The 17,837-nt window shown below is 41.2% G+C and overlaps 3 protein-coding genes across 7 annotated transcripts in view; 1 reads left to right on the top strand and 2 right to left on the bottom strand.

Moving 5' to 3' along the window:
• LOC148339796 (protein bicaudal D homolog 2-like) overlaps positions 1-6,464 on the bottom strand; it is a 31,392-nt gene extending 24,928 nt beyond the window's left edge. For both annotated transcript variants that reach the window (XM_088290752.1, XM_088290754.1), the window contains exon 1: positions 5,938-6,464. In XM_088290752.1, the coding sequence (XP_088146878.1) occupies positions 5,938-6,171 (234 nt within the window). In that variant the 5' untranslated portion in view covers positions 6,172-6,464. The remainder of the gene's footprint in view (positions 1-5,937) is intronic.
• Positions 6,465-8,177: 1,713 nt separating this feature from the next.
• Positions 8,178-13,638, top strand: ptpdc1b (protein tyrosine phosphatase domain containing 1b). 4 transcript variants are annotated; one of them, XM_088289326.1, is made up of 10 exons: positions 8,178-9,570; positions 9,743-9,830; positions 10,082-10,247; positions 10,325-10,405; positions 10,492-10,610; positions 10,673-10,810; positions 10,887-11,899; positions 12,696-12,878; positions 12,978-13,088; positions 13,165-13,638. In XM_088289326.1, exons 2-10 carry the CDS (start codon positions 9,785-9,787, stop codon positions 13,297-13,299), a joined length of 1,992 nt encoding a protein of 663 aa, XP_088145452.1. In that variant the 5' UTR covers positions 8,178-9,570; positions 9,743-9,784; the 3' UTR covers positions 13,300-13,638. The 4 variants fall into 4 exon arrangements, with proteins under 4 accessions (XP_088145452.1, XP_088145451.1, XP_088145450.1 ...); XM_088289325.1 differs by having other exon boundaries at positions 13,162-13,638; XM_088289324.1 differs by having other exon boundaries at positions 10,652-10,810.
• fbxw12 (F-box and WD repeat domain containing 12) lies at positions 13,338-17,115 on the bottom strand. Its single transcript, XM_088289327.1, has 10 exons — positions 16,938-17,115; positions 16,832-16,869; positions 16,588-16,754; positions 16,151-16,275; positions 15,473-15,679; positions 15,213-15,377; positions 14,914-15,124; positions 14,540-14,721; positions 13,890-14,020; positions 13,338-13,811 (listed from the first exon to the last, which is right to left on the bottom strand). Exons 1-10 carry the CDS (start codon positions 17,028-17,030, stop codon positions 13,712-13,714), a joined length of 1,419 nt encoding a protein of 472 aa, XP_088145453.1. The 5' UTR covers positions 17,031-17,115; the 3' UTR covers positions 13,338-13,711.
• Positions 17,116-17,837: the final 722 nt, after the last annotated feature.

The following is a 17,837-nucleotide window of genomic DNA, read 5'->3' as shown; positions in this document are numbered from 1 at the left end:
CACAAAGAAAAAAACGCCTTGAAAGGGCTCTGGGAAGGGGATGGAGGAGATAGGTGGGGAGTGGTCATGGGGTGTAGAGAGAATGCAGACACTGCTGGTCTCTGACTGTATTGTGACGTCAAGATAAAAAATAACCCCATGCTGAAGCGATAACCCTTATAAATTGCCCTATTAAAATGAGGAGTTCAATTTCAGTTTCCGCCCTCGGGTGTAATTAATTTTGGGGAGGTGGGAGCCACTACGAGGTCGGAGGCGTCACAGTGACAAAGAGCCAAACTATAATCCAAGCGATAAAAATGAATAGTTCAACTAAACCGCACAATACAAATGGCAGTGTCAGCCAGTTTATATTAAGGTGGCAAAAAACTAAGATTATATTTGTGGTGTTGGTTATATATAGATATAAGTGTTGGTGTTGACTTCCTCCATGTTATTGACTGAGGTGACTTCACTGCTGAGTAACATGAGATCATTTCCTCGGATCCATTTCAAGATATCCGGCCCATTGTTAGCCTTAATTCACATGCTTGCCAATCCCGCCATTTAAAAAAAAAAAAATAATATATAGTCTTTCACATAAACAGGATGTAGATTAAACAGCAAAGGAGGGAGTGACTAGCCAGACAAGAACATTTTTTTTAGGATATCCTATTTTGTTTATTTGGGTCGCGTCACTGGAATGTAATTATTTCTTTCCTATATAATTGAGCGACAAAAATGCTTACATTTGCATAATGTATTAGCAGTAGTACCTTATCATAAAAATTGATGGGGACGAAAAAAATAAAATCCATGCAATTAATTGAAATAGAATTGAATCAATTAATTCATTGAGATGATTAGAAATCATCCAGGCATCACCATGGGAGTGTGTTTCTAAATCAATCATATTGCTTATTTCGGTAAAGAAGATGAGGATACTTTCAGTCAAAATGATCAAAATCTCTCAAGTTCCTTTTAATGAGATACAAAACACACATGGTTGCAAACTAACGTTTTCCCCCACACGCCAGTCTGATTCATCTATAAGTTGCCACTGTGTCAGCACAGATGCACGAGTTAATGTGACGTAAAACAAACGATGATAATCATAGAGGATAACGTGAATTCTTGGAACTCATGTTATGCCAAAGCCAACCATTCTGTGCAAGTCTGAAGAAATAAATTAGCAAAGACAAGTTGGTGATAGGGGACCATTGTTTCTGTAGTTTGGTCACATGTCTGACAGAAGGGAAATGAAGACAAGGCAAATATTGTATTGTCGCTCGGTATAATCAATGACCTCATCATCTGCTTGGAGACCTCAGTAGTCTCGTGTAACTGGATTATATACTGGTTGAACCGTGCTTGACTGCCTTGTTGCCGTTTTACAACATCTCGACTCTTCCAAAGATGTTTGGAAAAGAGATGGAAAAAAAAAATCTACATGGGGTTGACATCATCCACTTAAAACACCAAAACTAAAATGCAATTTGAATTTGAATAACTGAAACCAACAGAACACTTATATGAATTTGTCAGACATCCTAAAATCCCTAAAAGACTCCTTACAATGTGGGCAGTTCCCGGTTATATTCTATCAACATGAAAGACAAAATCTCCTAACTCATTTAATCCCAGAAACTTTCCCTAGAGGAAACCCCTCAATTCCAGCGTTTTTCTGGAAGTTGACTAATTTGGCGAGGCCAACAGAAGATTGAGTTCTAATGCTCTAAAAACACAGAGCTATACGCCAAAAAAGACTAAGACGTATAAATACGTCTTTGGGAGGGGGGAACGTTTTTGAAAACGTAAAATCATTACAGATTACCAGCAAGCCATTTTACCTGAAATGGGTGAATGATCCCCACATGAGTCTGCAATACCATATGGTTGCCCGTCCGTGACGAAGGGCAAGTCAAATTGCAGACTGGCATAAAAGTCTCAAATCACATTCTTATGTGGATAATATACAATCATTTTCACGGCTTAACTGAGGCTGGTGAGCTGAAAATTCACCGCGAGTAGGACAATGTCTACATGGACCAGGGTACTAACTGGGTGTCACTAACTGCAGGCTACAGAGAATGGGTGCGCCTGGCTGATGCCCAGTCCCCACTAAACCCTGCAGAGTGGTCGGCATTCATCCTCTTAAGCGCCGAGGGGGGGGGGGCTTGGATCTTTATTTAGGGCCATTTAGAAAAGATTACCCCTCAACTGTAGACTTGCACTCAATAATGGATAAAAGCAATTGTCAGAATGCATCATCAATGCTGGGAGACATCAGACTAACTCCTGATATTGTTATTTAAGAACACTAATGCAGGATAATAACGAGCAATTCAAAAACAGGCCGATGATTTCAACACTATTCTGCTGCCTTTTAAACTCTTCACCTGTGACACCAAAAGTCCGTTAACCCCAACATGCGCTCACGCTCACACACACACACACACACACACATCACAAAAGGGCCACACATGGACGCTTTTAAAGAGGCGAGCAATATTTAGAGTTGTGATTGTCTAGTTACATTCCACAGTGCACGGCTGTTGCCACATTGACACAAGGGGCACATGGTGCGAACCTGAATCTCTTGTTGGTGACCAAACCGAATCAGGACTTGAGGAGTTGACCGTCTGAATGGCAGGGAAAGGAAACGACATATTTGACTGCACACTGCGACGGGAGCTGCAGCTTCCCTCGCTGGTGCATTAACAGTTGAAGGTGTGGCACGTGATGTCATCTGTGACTGGCTTAGGATAAGAATATCAAGAACAGCTGAGGGAACATAAGCCTTATACCTACCTATGCAATGTAGTGCCATATAACGTCATGAGTGCCTTCACCTGACCGCACCAGTAATCCACGCTCAAATTCATTATAGAGCTGAGCAACAACTACTATGCAAATAATTTGTTGCGTTGGCCTTCGTCATGATTAACCGTTTAGCTTTTATATGGTACATACTTTTTGCAATGTCAGAAGTACTGCATCTTTAATTTGATCCAGCAAGCTCACATATACCAGAATGTCGCGGCAGATGGCCTTTGGCACCATATGAGAAAATGGCAGTCCACAATCTTTAGCCGGAGAGATGTCCACATAAGAGGAAATAAACATAATGGATCGCACTGTGTCCCAGGAGAGATGCGAATAAAGGGAAAGCGCGAAAAGCGACTGAATGGAAATGGAAAACCCAGCTGCCTTGCGTGGTGCCAGATGGCTGACAATGCAATTGATTGACGATACAAATGGAAAAAAATAATATAATAAGTAAATAACCCTCAAGACAGCAAAATTACAGGAGTAAGTCAATCAAGCAATGAGCGAATCCCTCGACAAACACACTCAAACAACAGCGCGTTCTGTGGAAGCAGCTCGGGCCGCTTACATTCGGGTATAGAATTGTGTTGTTACTAAGCAACGCCACGGCACAAAATTCCGCCATCGCACTGCCTGGAGAGTAGTGTGAATGTGTGGGTGGAAATATTAGCAGCCTATCCTACAGAGAATAAGAACGCAAGAACTGGCATGCTGGAGTTGGAGACTTATATATTGACAGTGGCTTCTGGCCCAAATCGAACAAAAGGCCAATATTGCGATTTTTTACGGCACTACACAGAGAAAAACACTTTGGTTATATTTATGCATTAGGTGCATGGGCGATCTGGCAAAAATATTTCACAGTTATTAACTAATAAAATCACAATCAGACTTTTATCACAATTATTTTTTTACATGTTTTTTTTTTTTTTTTTTTAGATTCATTTGCACATTTTTGACCGTTTAAAACATCTAAATTGTATATAAAATCCTAAAATTAAGAAAAAAATACATTTTATAGCCAACTAAGCCTTCTGAACAGGTTTAAATTTTAATTAAATGTGTAGTGAACGTAAACATAATAGCGAACAAAGTCGCCATGAAAATACTGCTCTAGTACTTTGAACGGCCTTCAAAGCTTTCATTTTCTTTCGACTGCCTTCAGCTGCCATGTGTCTGATCTGTTTGGTTTGACTGTCAACGTCCGCCGTGTTTTGGGTGCTCTCTCCGCAAGCGATTACGTAAACAAGTTCAACCGTGTTGCCATCCGACGTCTCTGCAAATAACTTTGGTTAACGCCTTGTCCTCCGGGGAAAAGCCAAACCAAATCCACACTGTGGATGTTGAGTTTCTTTTGGGGACCGGCTCCGTTTCATGATGACGTTCCGCCATGGGAGGAGGGAACGTGTCGTAGGGTGCACTGTGCGTGCTGCGATTGGTTGGTCGCGTACGCGTCGGAGGCTCTGAACCGCATACAGCTAAACGGTACGGCATGTACGCTACAGACGATCTCACCATCTTGTGGCTTTATGAGATCGTCAACACATTAAAAGCCTTAACGATTTAAAATGGACAGATTGCCCACCCCTAAGAGAGACGCAACAAAGCCTAGTCAAACATAAATGCCATCTGTGTAAAAAAATTTGACCTGACTTGACCTGAGCATCACATTTCTTTTTCTTTTGTCAGGAGTCTTGGAAATCGTTTGGAAAAAGATGGTTCTCTATATGAGTAATCGCGCATATTTTTTAAGTTATATGGTAATCACGTTTCGATTTTAGTCTCATTCCTGCCTCTGGTTCTTCAAAAGGCAGTAGAGAGGAAGTCAAGAAGGATAAGAGAAGAATGTGTTTGAATTTCATTTACGATAGCATCTCCTTCGTTGAGACTGCCGTTGGATAGGGTCGAAGCGATAAAGCGACATGTCTCTAGTCGTCTGTAGATAACGTTCGTAATCACTAAACACCAAGAACAGCTCTTTTAGCTCTTTTTTTTTTTTTTACGTCATTTTGACTACATTTCTACTGAAACACAGAGTTTCAGCATTTGTTAAACATTTAATACAGGCAGAGCTCCATCTCTGTGAGAAAGAAACGCATGAGAAAATAAAGCCGTGTTGACTGAACAAGCACGATGACCAATGGACAAAAAAATAGAGATCACAAAAGCTCCTTTTCTGTTTCTCTCCATAAACCAGAACAAAATCTAAGGACGGGTGGCCTGAATTCTTTACCATTTGAGTAGTTGTCTTCCTTGCAGTGACCTGATCCTACAGTAAATGAAAGCAGGATATGAGCAACCACAAACTAGCCTGTGAAAGGGCAGGAATTTGTTTTTTTCCACTCCATGACAGCATGTAATTCTTGGTAGAATTTCTCTCTGTCCACAACCGAATAACAAAGTACAGCGCGAGAGCAAATAATTGGACACAGTGTGGGAGTGACTTCAGCGGCCACTGTTGAGAAACAGGCACCTCCTTTATGGCAGTCTCTTAACTAAACTTCAACTGTCACATTCTTTCCATTCCCAAAGGATTGCAACAAGCCTGCTTTCCTCTGTCGGTTGCTCATCCTCCTCTATTCTGCGCGGGAAGGTTTCAAAATTCAAACCAACGCCGCCCCTTGCAACGCGAACTGGTCATTCTTGGGAGCGGAACTCTTTTGACCAGAGAGGCAATGCAAATGTGGACATTTTGAATATGATTTGATTGTGATAATTGTGATACATAATGAATTGTGCGAATTTTTGAAGCACGGTTTGGTATGAAAAAAAATGACAAGTCTTAACCAATTTTCATCAGAAAAGCACACCGTAAAAATAAGGCATGAAACACACATACAATGTCTTGCATAGCCATGACAAGACACAGAGAGGAAGAAACATGAATTAATAAAGGTTGTAGTGCAAAGAGGGGGTTGGGTGTACAGTAGCCGATCCTCATCTTGACCTTGCAACACACGAGACACCTATTTGTATTTATGGTGGAAGCTACCTCAAATGACACACTAATCAACATCTTGAAAAACTACAACATTTAAAAATTATAATTAATGGCAATGAATCTCCAAATTCAAAGATTATAGTTCAATGAAATATTCGAGTACACACGATTTTCTTTGTGCATTTTTTTACCTCTTTCAGCAAGTCGAGCTCCTGTCTTACACCTTCATACTCAATCTCCAGCTCGTCGTACTGCTGTTTGAGTTGCTGTTTCTCCTCCAGTACCGCCAGCCCGTACTCAGCCGCCTGAATCTTCTCGTTGGTGGTTTCGCCCAGTTCCCGGGACAGGCGTTGGATCTCGGCCCGCATCCACTCCGGACCGGCTTGGAGCAAAAGCAAAGAGTCGGGCTGATCTTCCACTGACATTTTCGTGACGGATGACGACGGGTCAACCAGCTGGTCTCAGACAAGAAGGATGCGGTGCACGTTCAGGCGATGTAACCTTGAAGAGCGGTGCGTTGCTCAAATTCGTCTGTATTTAAATTGCATGATTGCTGCGTTTGCGTCTTTCGGTGCTGGTGTAGCGTCTTTGGTCATGTAGATGACTCCGTTCAATACCCACTCAGGATATTAGCTGTAACCCCTTAGGAAAGCTTCATCGTTTTGGCCCTAGGCTTTCATCGCCCCTCCGTCGACTTGTACTAGCTCTACCATAGAAGTGGGCGTGTACTCCTTGTGAAGACTTAGGGAACGGATGAACTAATTCAGTTAACTACTTTCAGCATAAAATAAAGACAACCATACTAATCACAAGACTGCGTAGTTGTGACCATGTTTTGTTCATTTTGCCATTAATAATAAAATATAAACACAAATAATATTCACTGAAGCGAAAATATGTCAACTCTCAGAAAATATGAACAACGAATAGTTTTATTTTGAAAGAAAGTCAATCAACTTCCGGCACTTTCGTGCGCGTCGACGCAACTTCAATGAAACAGCTGAGCGCAGCCGGTTGGGGCATCCCCTAAAACAATTGCGGTGCATTGTGGGAAAACTAGTTCTCTTTGTGGTAAATGGAGGCTGGCGATACAGGGAAAAAACACAATTTCCCGCGACGCTTTACCCATTTTCTTATGTGGAACCCGGAAATGTCTGTCGGCGCGGGTTGTTGTCAAGCAACAGGTGCCGAACCGCTCTGAACACCATATGGCTGCTTGCTGCCATCTGTTGGAAATAATTTGAACAATCTGATCGACAAGGCGTCGCCTTGAGTGGGTTGGTCCGTTGCTACGATATTAGGTAACACTACGTGAATCCAATACAACATATATATGAACATTCGTTCCTCAGTCATTTAAGTAAATCAACATGATCAACGATGAGGTGTGACTAGATGCTGACGTTTTGCACTAATGTAAAAATATGTATGTGGTCATCCTGATGTTTAAATACGACGTTCATGTATGATTGCTTGTATTCATGTATGCAGCTGTCCCTTGCCAGAAGACACATTTCTCCTTTGGGAGGTGGATAAAGAGAAACCTCGAACATACGTCAGTGTATCCGCCATATTGAATGTGGCAAATCTTCTGTTAAACTAATGCAAGTAAATATACAGTGCATAACGCCAATTAGCCCAATCAGACACACGGTGATAAATTTGGGAAACAGAAACCGAAAACAACGTATGTTCCTTTTTTATCCGATTGTGATAAATACTTACATCTAATGAATTACGTATATCACCAAACCACCGCATATCTTTTTTTATGTTTCTATGATACATGTAACAGTTAGAGAATGTCAATTAATGTTGAAACATAATTTATGCCTCTGATTAACCCTGCATCAAGTTTATGTGTTCTAGTAGGCTTTTGTGGACATTTTTGCAGTCACATCTTCGAGCTCAAGTCACGATCTGCAGATCGCTTTCATATCATCACAGGGATCGTATTTTTTGAAGTATTAAATATACCATGGAACACAGAGGAGACCGTCATCATCAAGTGGAGAAAACGCACAACAGTGACATTACAAATAATTTAAATTCCCTCCGAAATTGATGGCAAGAGGACACTGGTCAGGTTTCCAGAAGCTGTGGTATCTCCTGCCTTAGTATAGTATATCCAGTATCTGGAATATATTATAATTGTGTCAATTATTCAGAGCAGAGTTTTTTGCCTGGTATTCGTTTATTTATTCAGTTTGTGTTTAAATAAATACACCAGTTAAATATTTGTTTTCTTGATTTTATGAATACTTCGGCCATAAGTGATTTTTTGGAGCTTGAGCACCTAGCCCCTAAAATGTCTGTGTGAAACATAAAGCAGAAAGTGGACTTACGCTGTGATTTGCCTCAATTCCAGGGACGTTTTTGTGTGTGTCTCAAAGGGGTGACGTCATCTTTAATCGACGTCTTTATGCAGTGACGTTAGCGAGGAGCGAACGTCTGATTTCACCCATCGTTCGTCCCTCTTCCCTGCTGGCTCTTTTGTTTTTCTCGTCGATCCCTTGATGGGATCTGTGGATGGAGTACCTAACATGCAAACCTATGAGCGAGGACCGAGGCTCGAAAACCGAGGAGGTTGCAAATCAAGAGATGGGATTTAGCCTTTATCTCCAATCGCTAAACCTTGCCACATGCAATATGGCGGTGAGGTTGACGTACGTTTTAGCGCGTACTGTGACTAGGTGGGTAGGTAGCTAGGTAAATAGGTAGGTGGGTGGGTAGGTAGGTATATTAAATAAATAAATAGATAATTGAGTTACATCTACCTGGACCATCTCAAAAAGGTCTGTTTGTAATTAGTTATTTAGAATTATTTATAAATATTTCACGCATTATTCTTGTCTTTAATGCAGGATAAAAATATTAATGAGTCACCTTTAATGTGATACAATATATCATCATGTTAAAGACTAACATTCCTTTCATGGCTATAGCCTGTTGTAAAATTAAGTTATTAACTTTATATGGTGTATGTCATTTAGGGCAATGCAGAATATGTGACATTTGTAGATTCTGGTTCAAATAAGACAATGGGCATCTTTTTCTTTGCATTGATCTTGTAGGATTTGTGGGTTATCCCAAATGGTAGACATCATAAACCAATCTCCTTGGCTACACTAAACCTAACCAGCTTTGTCTGACTTAGGGTAAACCAATCAGATTTTATCTTTTGGCTGTTACTAATTTACCACTATTTGTAGAACATGATCATATTGGGAACAGTTGTTTCCCAAACTCTTCCATGACAAACATAAAATAACACAACTAATTAATTGTGTTTATAAATGATGTATCTTGAGCAATTTCACATGTGAATGTGTTAGCAAATGATTGCAAATCCAAACATTTCAACAGACGGCAAAGTTGAAGTGATCATAGTATGATTTTTGTTGAGTAGTGGGTGCTTTATTTTATATAGGCACAATAATAAGATTAGCAGTTAATCCCAGAGGAGACAGGAATAGCCCAACACTATCCCACTCTAGACTAAGAATAAGAGGAAGAACCTGAGCAACCTGTGTGTTTACCCAGCCCGCGTCTTTCCTACTTTTCCAAACTGTTTTTAATTTCCCTTATTCCTGCACTGGACTTGCCACCCTGATGAGGTAGAGGTTTTATCCGAGTGGACGGCCCCACCCTGACACACAGAGATAATCTGGGGCGAATCAAATCAAGCGAGGCCAAAGGATTGACTTTCCACAGATCCAAAGAGAGAGCGATAACGTCAGAGCTGGGGAGGTATATGTCACATATTTTGGCAGCTGTGGGGCATTTGAGCCCTGAGATTGTGCTCACCTGAGAGTCACTTAGAGGTAAATGTTTTTCATTTTCCATTCCTATTTAAATGTTCATGGATTCATGTTTAACATAATTGTCTAGAACATTTGACTTTATGCAGAAACTAACTGGTGATATATTACATAGACTTGAGTTCTATAAATTGTGATCCTGTTATTTAATTTTGGCTCCAATTTGTGTGTTCAGACACTGCTATGACTGTGGACATCAGCCTAAGGGGAGATTCATATGGCGCTACATGAAAGGTCCCATGGGGGTGCTCTGATGGAATTCAGTAAGTTATTGTAATTGCTACCGGGCCACGTATGATACCTAAAGGCTAAATTGTAATAATGTGCCATAGGAATTGTTCTTTTTACTGATAACCGGCGTGCAATGCCACACAAAGATTAGACACCACTGAATGAGCATTTGCTACGCATGGCCTTAATCATTCAGGTGTCTGAGATTAAACTCTTGTGCTCTATTTCTGGAATTTTGGTGTAATCACCTCGACAGTACTTGTTTGACGTTACTTCTTTGTAGTCAGAGCTCCCAGGGCAAATTACACTATCTTTGGAGAGGCGATTCGCTACGTCATCCCGGCACATATGCAGTGTTCTATCGGCTGTGGAGGTCAAGGCTGCAAGTATGACAACCCGAATTTCTGGCGTGATGACCAACAGGCGATTAAAGGCCTCTACTCATCATGGTACACATCCACCTTCAATCTCGGTCAAAGTACTGCAGTGTGGCTTTTTTTTTTTTAAGTGTCGTATTTAATTTCAGGGTGACTGATCATCTTCTTGCAATGTCCAGGCCCTCGACTGAAGTCATTGAGAAGTATAACATTATCGATCAATTCAGAAGGTATTTGGAACTTTTGCTCCAAAGTCTCTCAGCAGGCCATATGAGCTCACACCACTCGCTGACACGGAGTCTGTGCTCATTTCAAGGAATGGCATTAAAACGGTGATCAACCTACAGATACCCGGTGAGCATGCAAGCTGTGGAAACCCTTTGGAGCCAGAGAGTGGTTTCTCTTACAACCCAGAGGCCTTTATGGAAAATAACAGTAAGTGCTTTATTGGTGCCGAGTTTATAATGCTACTCAAGTCTTACGGCGTGTGATTTCAGTTTATTTCTACAACTTTGGTTGGAGTGACTATGGAGTGGCCAACCTAACTACCGTCCTGGACATTGTGAAAGTTATGGCCTTTGCACTGCAGGAGGGGAAGATAGCTGTGCACTGCCATGCCGGTCTTGGGAGAACAGGTCGGTAATGTTGGCTCAAGTTTATGACCTTTCACCATGGTTCAGTGTCACAGCATCGTTTTTCCTCTTTTCTTAGGTGTGTTAATGGCATGTTTTTTGGCCTATGCCACCAGGATGACAGCCAATCAAGCTATCTTATACGTTAGGGCTAAACGCCCTGGTTCCATCCAGACGCGCAGTCAGCTGAGCTGTGTCCGTGAGTTTGTCCAGTTCCTCACCCCTTTAAGGAGTGTCTTTTCTTGTACTGAGCCTCGATCGCAACCTGTCACCTTGACCCAGTACCTCAATCGTCAGAGACACATTCTGCATGGCCTTGAGCGTAAAGAATTGAGGTACCTGCCAAAGATTGTTCAACTTGTGTCCCGGCTGCTGTTGGATATCGCGGAGAATCGGCAAGTGATCGAGGAGGACATTTTGGAGGCGCCCGACATCCATGATATTGAGATGACCTTGAGCATCATTGAAAAGCTTGGACCTCAGTTTTGTGCAAAGGAGCCACGCTTGCCAGGTTCCCCCACCTTACCTAGACATTTTCACGAACCACCCATCTTCTACCATCGCAAGAGTCTCAGTTACAGTGAGTCTGACTTAAGACGTTTGGGGTCACAGCTCAACCTCCTTACACAACCCTTGGGCTCCCTCTCACAGGGTAATGTGGCCAGGCCCATTTCTCCAGCTGAATCCGGTCAACAGGCAACACAGTGGAAGAGTTGGAATAGTAATACATCTGACATCTCCCAAAGCTCCACAGGATCACTCTGGCAAGTCAAGAATGATGAACGGGATGGCTCCATTTTGTTGAAGAAAGTAAAGCAGAGCCCCATCCAACGCAGTGGGTCTGTTGGACACAATGGCCCGCTCCAAAAAGGTAGCATGCTCTCCAGATTGAAGGCCGAGCAGAGGGAAGAGTTGGCAGAAAATGGAAGGAGGCTTCAGCAGAGAGACGAGGAGCAGTCAGAGGTGCCATGCATCACCCTGCAGTCTGAGTTGTCTCTGGAGGCCAGGAGGCTGCTGGTGGCACAGGCGCTAGCTGTGGACCTTTTTACGGATGGGGCGGAAGAGCACAGGAACAAAGTGTTAACATGGCAGGTAATTGACGCAGACCAACGTATTGTGATAAAAGTTGCTATCATTTCATGAGCCAATTATTATTAAGCAAATATTGTTGAAATAGCCTCAAATATTTACATAATGTCTACGCTATAAAATACAGTTTTGGGGGCTAAAACACTCATTTAAATGAGATCAAATTAATCATATAAATTATTGACATTTATGGCAACAATGTTAGTTAGCGCTACAATGCAAGCAAGTTGTTGCCTCCAAAGGAATTTGCTAAGTTGGTTTTCCTTATACAAGGCACAACAGTTCTGTAAACGCATTTCTTTATTGTGGGAAAGCACATTTTTACAACAGTAAACTTAAAAATATTTAGTTGAATTGCACAATTTAAATTTAGGAAATTTTGAGTGCATCCAACTTTTTAAAATTTTCTTTTATTTTTTTTAAACTGCCTGAACAGAATCAGATTTTATATGTAATTTTTTTTGGGAACTGGTCTACATCCTCTGTCTTCCTGCTGGAATTGACTAACTCATGCATAAAATCGTTTTGGGTGTTCAACACCTAAACTGTTCAATTTCATTGAGCTAAACATAGTTTTCGAGATAATTACTTTTAAAATATTCAGTCGGTCTCTAGTGACATGCCAGTTCTTCCAGGCATCTAAAAGTAACCAAGTTGCTAATTCATTGTTTTTCGTAGGGTGACCTTGTCAATCGTACTGTTGGCACTGTGAACAGCTCCTGGCAGATCTACGATTAGCTGAAAAGTGTGAATTCTGCAACAAATTCAAGATTACCGTACATTTCTTGTGTGTTTGCAGGCAGAGCTGAATCAAGGCGGAGCATGGGAAAGACTGTGCATGGAGCACAATCCCTTCATCCTCACAGGTCTGATGTGGGCCTGGTTGGAGCAGCTTAAGGAGCCAGTCATCTGCCTTCAGGATGCCATGGCTCTGAAGCCTGAAAACACTGACGCTCAAAATGTCCTCAACACACTTGGCCAGGTAAAAAGCTTGCTCTTCAACCACAAATAAAAAAAAAACATCAACACATTTATTACCAATGCTGTTACCTTCAGCCAATTATGTTTGCTCCATACACAGGCACCCAAAGAAACATTAATGTGCATACTGGACTGTATGGCTCAGTTACTGACAGTACCAGAAGAGGTTGAACATGCATTTCTGAATCGTACCATCAAGGCTTTCACTTGGGTAAGAATGTCCATCCATTGCACAATTACAGTTAAACCTTTTTCAATTTTCAACAATGATGTTCACCTTTCAGCAGATGGAAAGCAATTCCAACAACGGAAGCCAAGTGTATGAGTGTATGACGAGAACCCTACGGTGTGTCCTCGAGGACAGGAGATGTGTTGCCACCAAAGCAGAAGACCCGACAACGTCTCCTTTAACTTTAGCGTAGATACTACAAATGGAAACATAGAGGGGACGCTTTGTGCCTTAAGATGAAAATATTTATTCTGTCATAATTATGTGATGTTGTGAGATGAATACAAATAGTGGATATGTACTGCCCTAGCATTTCTTCAGCCCCCACACTGAGGTAACGCAACGAAGAACATTTTTTTATGCAAATTTTCTGCCTTAAGACTAGCCACATTCAACTCCAGAACTAGTCGAGTATCACTATACCTACACAGGTTTGTTATCGTGCACATTAGAGTTTATCATTGCCTTTAGGGTAACAATGTTATCCTTCTGTAAATAACCAACTAAATAATAAAAGCATGTATACAGTGAATGATAAAAAAAAACGTTCCTCTTTTTTGGAGTGTGCAAAAAAAAAAAATGATGTTACCACTTTTTTTGTGGGGTCAGGAAGTGAACGTGTAAGCTTTTAAAACATCCTTGCCATCCTTGCCTTCAACTGAACCGACAATGCTGGAGTAGTCACAAGAGACGAAGCTGAACCCTCTAAAGAAAAAAGACACGACATTAGACCCACTTCACATTCTGGCTTATTTTTAATGGCGCACAGATGCCGCAACACACCTGGACATCGTGTGAGAACCTCCCAGTAAGTGGTATCGACTCTCCAAGGTCAACCTTCCATCTCTATCATGTTTCCAGGTCAGCACGCGCAAAGAAAGGTCCTGAGATGCTGTTACCACACGGAAGCTGTCCTGTGGAATAATCAGCATTAGTGACCATTATAAATACTTCAAAGTAGCTCAATTAGATTTTTTTGTTGTCTGATGAAGTATTCTAAAATTGTGTGATAATGCAAATATAGCTTTAAAAGGGGAAGTCAACTCAAAAATGTTCTTTACAAAATGTACTGTACGCCGCCACTAGTCTATAAACATGGCATTCTGAAAAAAATTTGCTTTTGTATCCATCTCAAGGCGGCCAATTTGCCACTTGCTGTCGACTGAAAATGTCATCACAGTGCCTTCGGGGTCAGTTTGCGAACGTCACATGACCAAACTCATCAAACAGGTGAGTCATGATTGGCTGTTACCTGAGCTCAGAGCCACTGTAATGTCATTTTTAGTCGACACTATGTGGTAAAATGGCCGCCCCTTAGATGGGGGGAAAATAAACGTAAGTCATATTCCACAAATAGACTAGTGGCATAAATAAAACATTGTTAAAAAAATGGTTAGACTTAATTTTTAAGTAGGTTTATAAAAAAATCTTACCACACATATAGAATTAATGGGCATGGTGTGCTCTTCAAAGCTCGCGAGCAAGGCACCTTTCAGAGAATACACCCAGAGGTGACGATCAGCTGCCATCACAATTGAGTTGCTGTCCTTTGCCTCAAGAAGAATGTTGGAGGACGTGCTATTCAGTGTCAGAGGAAATGACTCCACCTGTTGGACTAAAATATTTATTTTTTCTATTTCCAGATGGACTTCAATAAAATTAAACAGACTAATATTCTTGTCAAAAGTAATTATACGGAATAATTGCTATTCAAAAAGATAACCATTAATCTTTATGTATGACACAGACTAGATGTGACCTCTAATAGAGGTATCTTCCGCGTTACACACAGTTTGTCCTATCTCACCTTGGATCTGGGACGTGTACTTTGACTTTTTAATGCTGACATCCAAGACAGTGAGTGCTTTGTTGTTGGTGCGCCCGCTGCAGTGGACCGTGGCCAGTCTGGCAGACTGTGTGGGGATGAAGACGGCAGCCTGGCACCCAGTGACCGGCACTAACTGGCACAGTGGGTCTTCGTCCTCACACGGCGAGGTCAAACTATCTGAATAAATCACCTGCCAATAACGGAGACGTAAAAAAATAGGCATTATTAATATTTCTTAATAGCAATTTGTCAAACATTGTCAACAAAACTAAACATACCTTTGGACTTAAATCAACATTGTCCTTGGAGCCGGCTGTGATCCATTTCTTATCAGGTGAAACCAGGAGTATGTGTACATTACAGCTGTCACATACCATTATACTGGATTTTTTAGTCAAAGTTGTTCCAGCTAGTGTACACACTGATCCCTGACTCGTTCCAACCTTGGCAAAAATATGAGCAGGGTATATAATTACAACTATGTCAGTTACAACCAGAGTGATCATTTTAAACATGCAAAAAAAGTTCGGCTACTTACAGATAGAAACCAATCATTGTCCTTGTTATACTGTAGCAATGTACAGTGGGTGGTTGCAGCAGAATAGGACGCCACCTCCTGGCCAGTCTGACCATGCCAGGCCTTGATCAGGCCGGCAGAGTCTGCAGTGATGACAAATTCACGCTGCTCGTCAATTACGATGCTAGATAATGGACTCTGTTTGGCCGTGCACCACACGAGTTGACCCTGAGATGCAATAAACTCACATTAGGTAAGCCTTTCAGGCTTTCGGTGTCTGTCTGGGGGTTGATGGAATGTTGCATTCTGACATTTCAGGTTTGGGATTTTGATTTGCTAAATTTGGATGATATTTGTCAGCACAGCTAAATGCACTTGGTGAGATGTTGCATAAACTAAAAGATATGCCATAACAGGGGATTGACGCATGGACTTTAATAAAGACCAATTACAAATCACCAAAAAGGGAAAGTGGGATTGACGAGGAGCCCTTTAAGTAAAAGACAGCCTTCTGAAACAACACTGCAGGACATTCTACTCAGTCTGGCATCCTCAAGATCTAGTTTATGTGTGTAATGGATGTTAAATGAGAATACAGTAAAATATTCTCAATTTAAATCTGCCAAGGAAAAAATAAAGACTATCCATGTAATTATTACTAGGATTTACGTGGTGAAATTCTGGGGATTGTCCACTAACATTCTGGATGTTCCATGCCCGGACTGTACCATCAGTAGAAGCACTGCAAACTGTGGTTGGGGTATCCCAGAGGTCAGGACCCAGAGGTGAGCTCCCTTGCAGATAGACCAAGCCCACGATTTTCCCTAATGGAAGAAATCAAGTACAAATATTTTGTTGCTGTAATTATGTAGAATGTTTCAGGAATTTGTACTTGAATATTTATTGTCCTGACGACTTTTACTTTTGAAAACAAATGCGTACTTTCTTCTCTTTACTTTTGCAGGCCAATTACCTTTACCGTGGATGATGACGCCACGTAAAAAAACATCGTCATTTTGATTGATCGACAGATTGAGATCTGGGGGACAGTGGCGGTGGGGGCAACTTTTCAACTCAAGTTCAGTATCTTATACTATACTTTTGCCACCTCCGATTTATACCGATTTTTCACAGACCTGTGTGGCCTCGGAGACTTTTGCAAGTGTAACCCCCAGTTCGACCTTCCTTCATCTTTGTCTCCAAATGTGTTCGTCGCAGGAAGTATTTCTTCCACGAGTGATTGACGTGAAGGTTCCCCAACACAGCCTGGCTACAAAAGCCCCATCGCTGCAAGCACACCTTCCTGATAAGAAAAGAAACAGTGATCAAACGGTGGTCACAAGAAATGAATTCAGATAACCAAATAAAAACAACCCTCACCTCCATAACCACTGAGTCTCGGCAGCATTGTGCCACTCCTGGAAAACAAACAGCCTCGTTAGAGTTTTGGTTGTCAAAGCTACTTCCGCATGTTGGATCTCCTTACCATGCACACGCTCGAGGCCCTGATTAAATCATCCACTGGTAAAAATGTAAATATATGAATGAGACAATCGCCGTTCAGGTGTTGAGGGTCCATGACGGTCTACTTGCTTGTTCTGTGAGAAGCAAAAGCAGGAAGAAATCAGGGAGGTCGCGCGCGTGATAGTCATCCTACCACTAGATGTCGCCCTCGTAAAGGGAAATCAGTCCAAAGGAATGTCTCGGTGTACCACATACCCATGGAGACATACCGTGGACGAAATAATAAATACACTTGCAAATAAAACAAACCATATTAAACATGCCAAATGTGAGTTTACTTCGTGAGATTAGAAATGGTGAAATAGTCTGAGCAAGTCAGTCTGGACATGTTTGGGAAAGATTGGGTGTTATTTTTTTGATGGATGTAATGTTTGACTGCAGCTTTTGCTGGTTTGTGAAATTGAATAAACAAACTGGGTGGGATTCATCTGAAAGTAAAATAAAAATCAAACTGTAGTGCCCAATGACATGTATTTTTGTGATGTGTGTGTGTGTGTGTGTGTGTGTGTGCGGGAGGGCCTTTTGACCTTTTTTTTTTTAAATTAAACTAAGAATAATATAGAGATATAATATAAGAATATAGAGTTACATACCTATAGCAGGTTTGCCTTAGTATGGTGCAGTTTTAAAAATGTGGATAATATATTAAAAATTGTACTGTATATATATAAGTAAGACTAAGAGAAAATTGTGAAGATTTGATATCAAATAGTAATGTTCCGTAACCTCACCTCTGACATTAAAAGAGCTTGTTACATTTTCTCAGCAGACACCGAATTGGAAAATCAATGTTTATGAATAAGCCTTCTGTCTTCATCCGACTTTATACCTCAATTATCTCCCTATCTTTATTTCTCTGCTC

The sequence above is a fragment of the Idiotropiscis lumnitzeri genome, chromosome 3 (genome assembly GCF_059441095.1).
Source record: "Idiotropiscis lumnitzeri isolate Australia: NSW breed Sydney's pygmy pipehorse chromosome 3, RoL_Ilum_1.0, whole genome shotgun sequence".
Taxonomy (NCBI): domain Eukaryota; kingdom Metazoa; phylum Chordata; class Actinopteri; order Syngnathiformes; family Syngnathidae; genus Idiotropiscis; species Idiotropiscis lumnitzeri.
This window is presented reverse-complemented; position numbering and strand designations above follow the sequence as displayed.

Excerpts from the sequence above, each read along its gene's own strand:
- ptpdc1b (XM_088289323.1), top strand. The coding sequence starts at position 9,785 with ATGGCGCTACATGAAAGGTCCCATGGGGGTGCTCTGATGGAATTCA. Across the intron at positions 12,879-12,977 it reads TCCTCAACACACTTGGCCAG|GCACCCAAAGAAACATTAAT; the intron begins GTAAAAAGCTTG and ends CTCCATACACAG. Across the intron at positions 13,089-13,161 it reads CCATCAAGGCTTTCACTTGG|CAGATGGAAAGCAATTCCAA; the intron begins GTAAGAATGTCC and ends TTCACCTTTCAG.
- fbxw12 (XM_088289327.1), bottom strand. The coding sequence starts at position 17,030 with ATGGACCCTCAACACCTGAACGGCGATTGTCTCATTCATATATTTACA. Across the intron at positions 15,680-16,150 it reads GGGCATGGAACATCCAGAAT|GGTCAACTCGTGTGGTGCAC; the intron begins GTTAGTGGACAA and ends ATTGCATCTCAG. Across the intron at positions 14,021-14,539 it reads CCATTAATTCTATATGTGTG|GACAGCTTCCGTGTGGTAAC; the intron begins GTAAGATTTTTT and ends ATTATTCCACAG.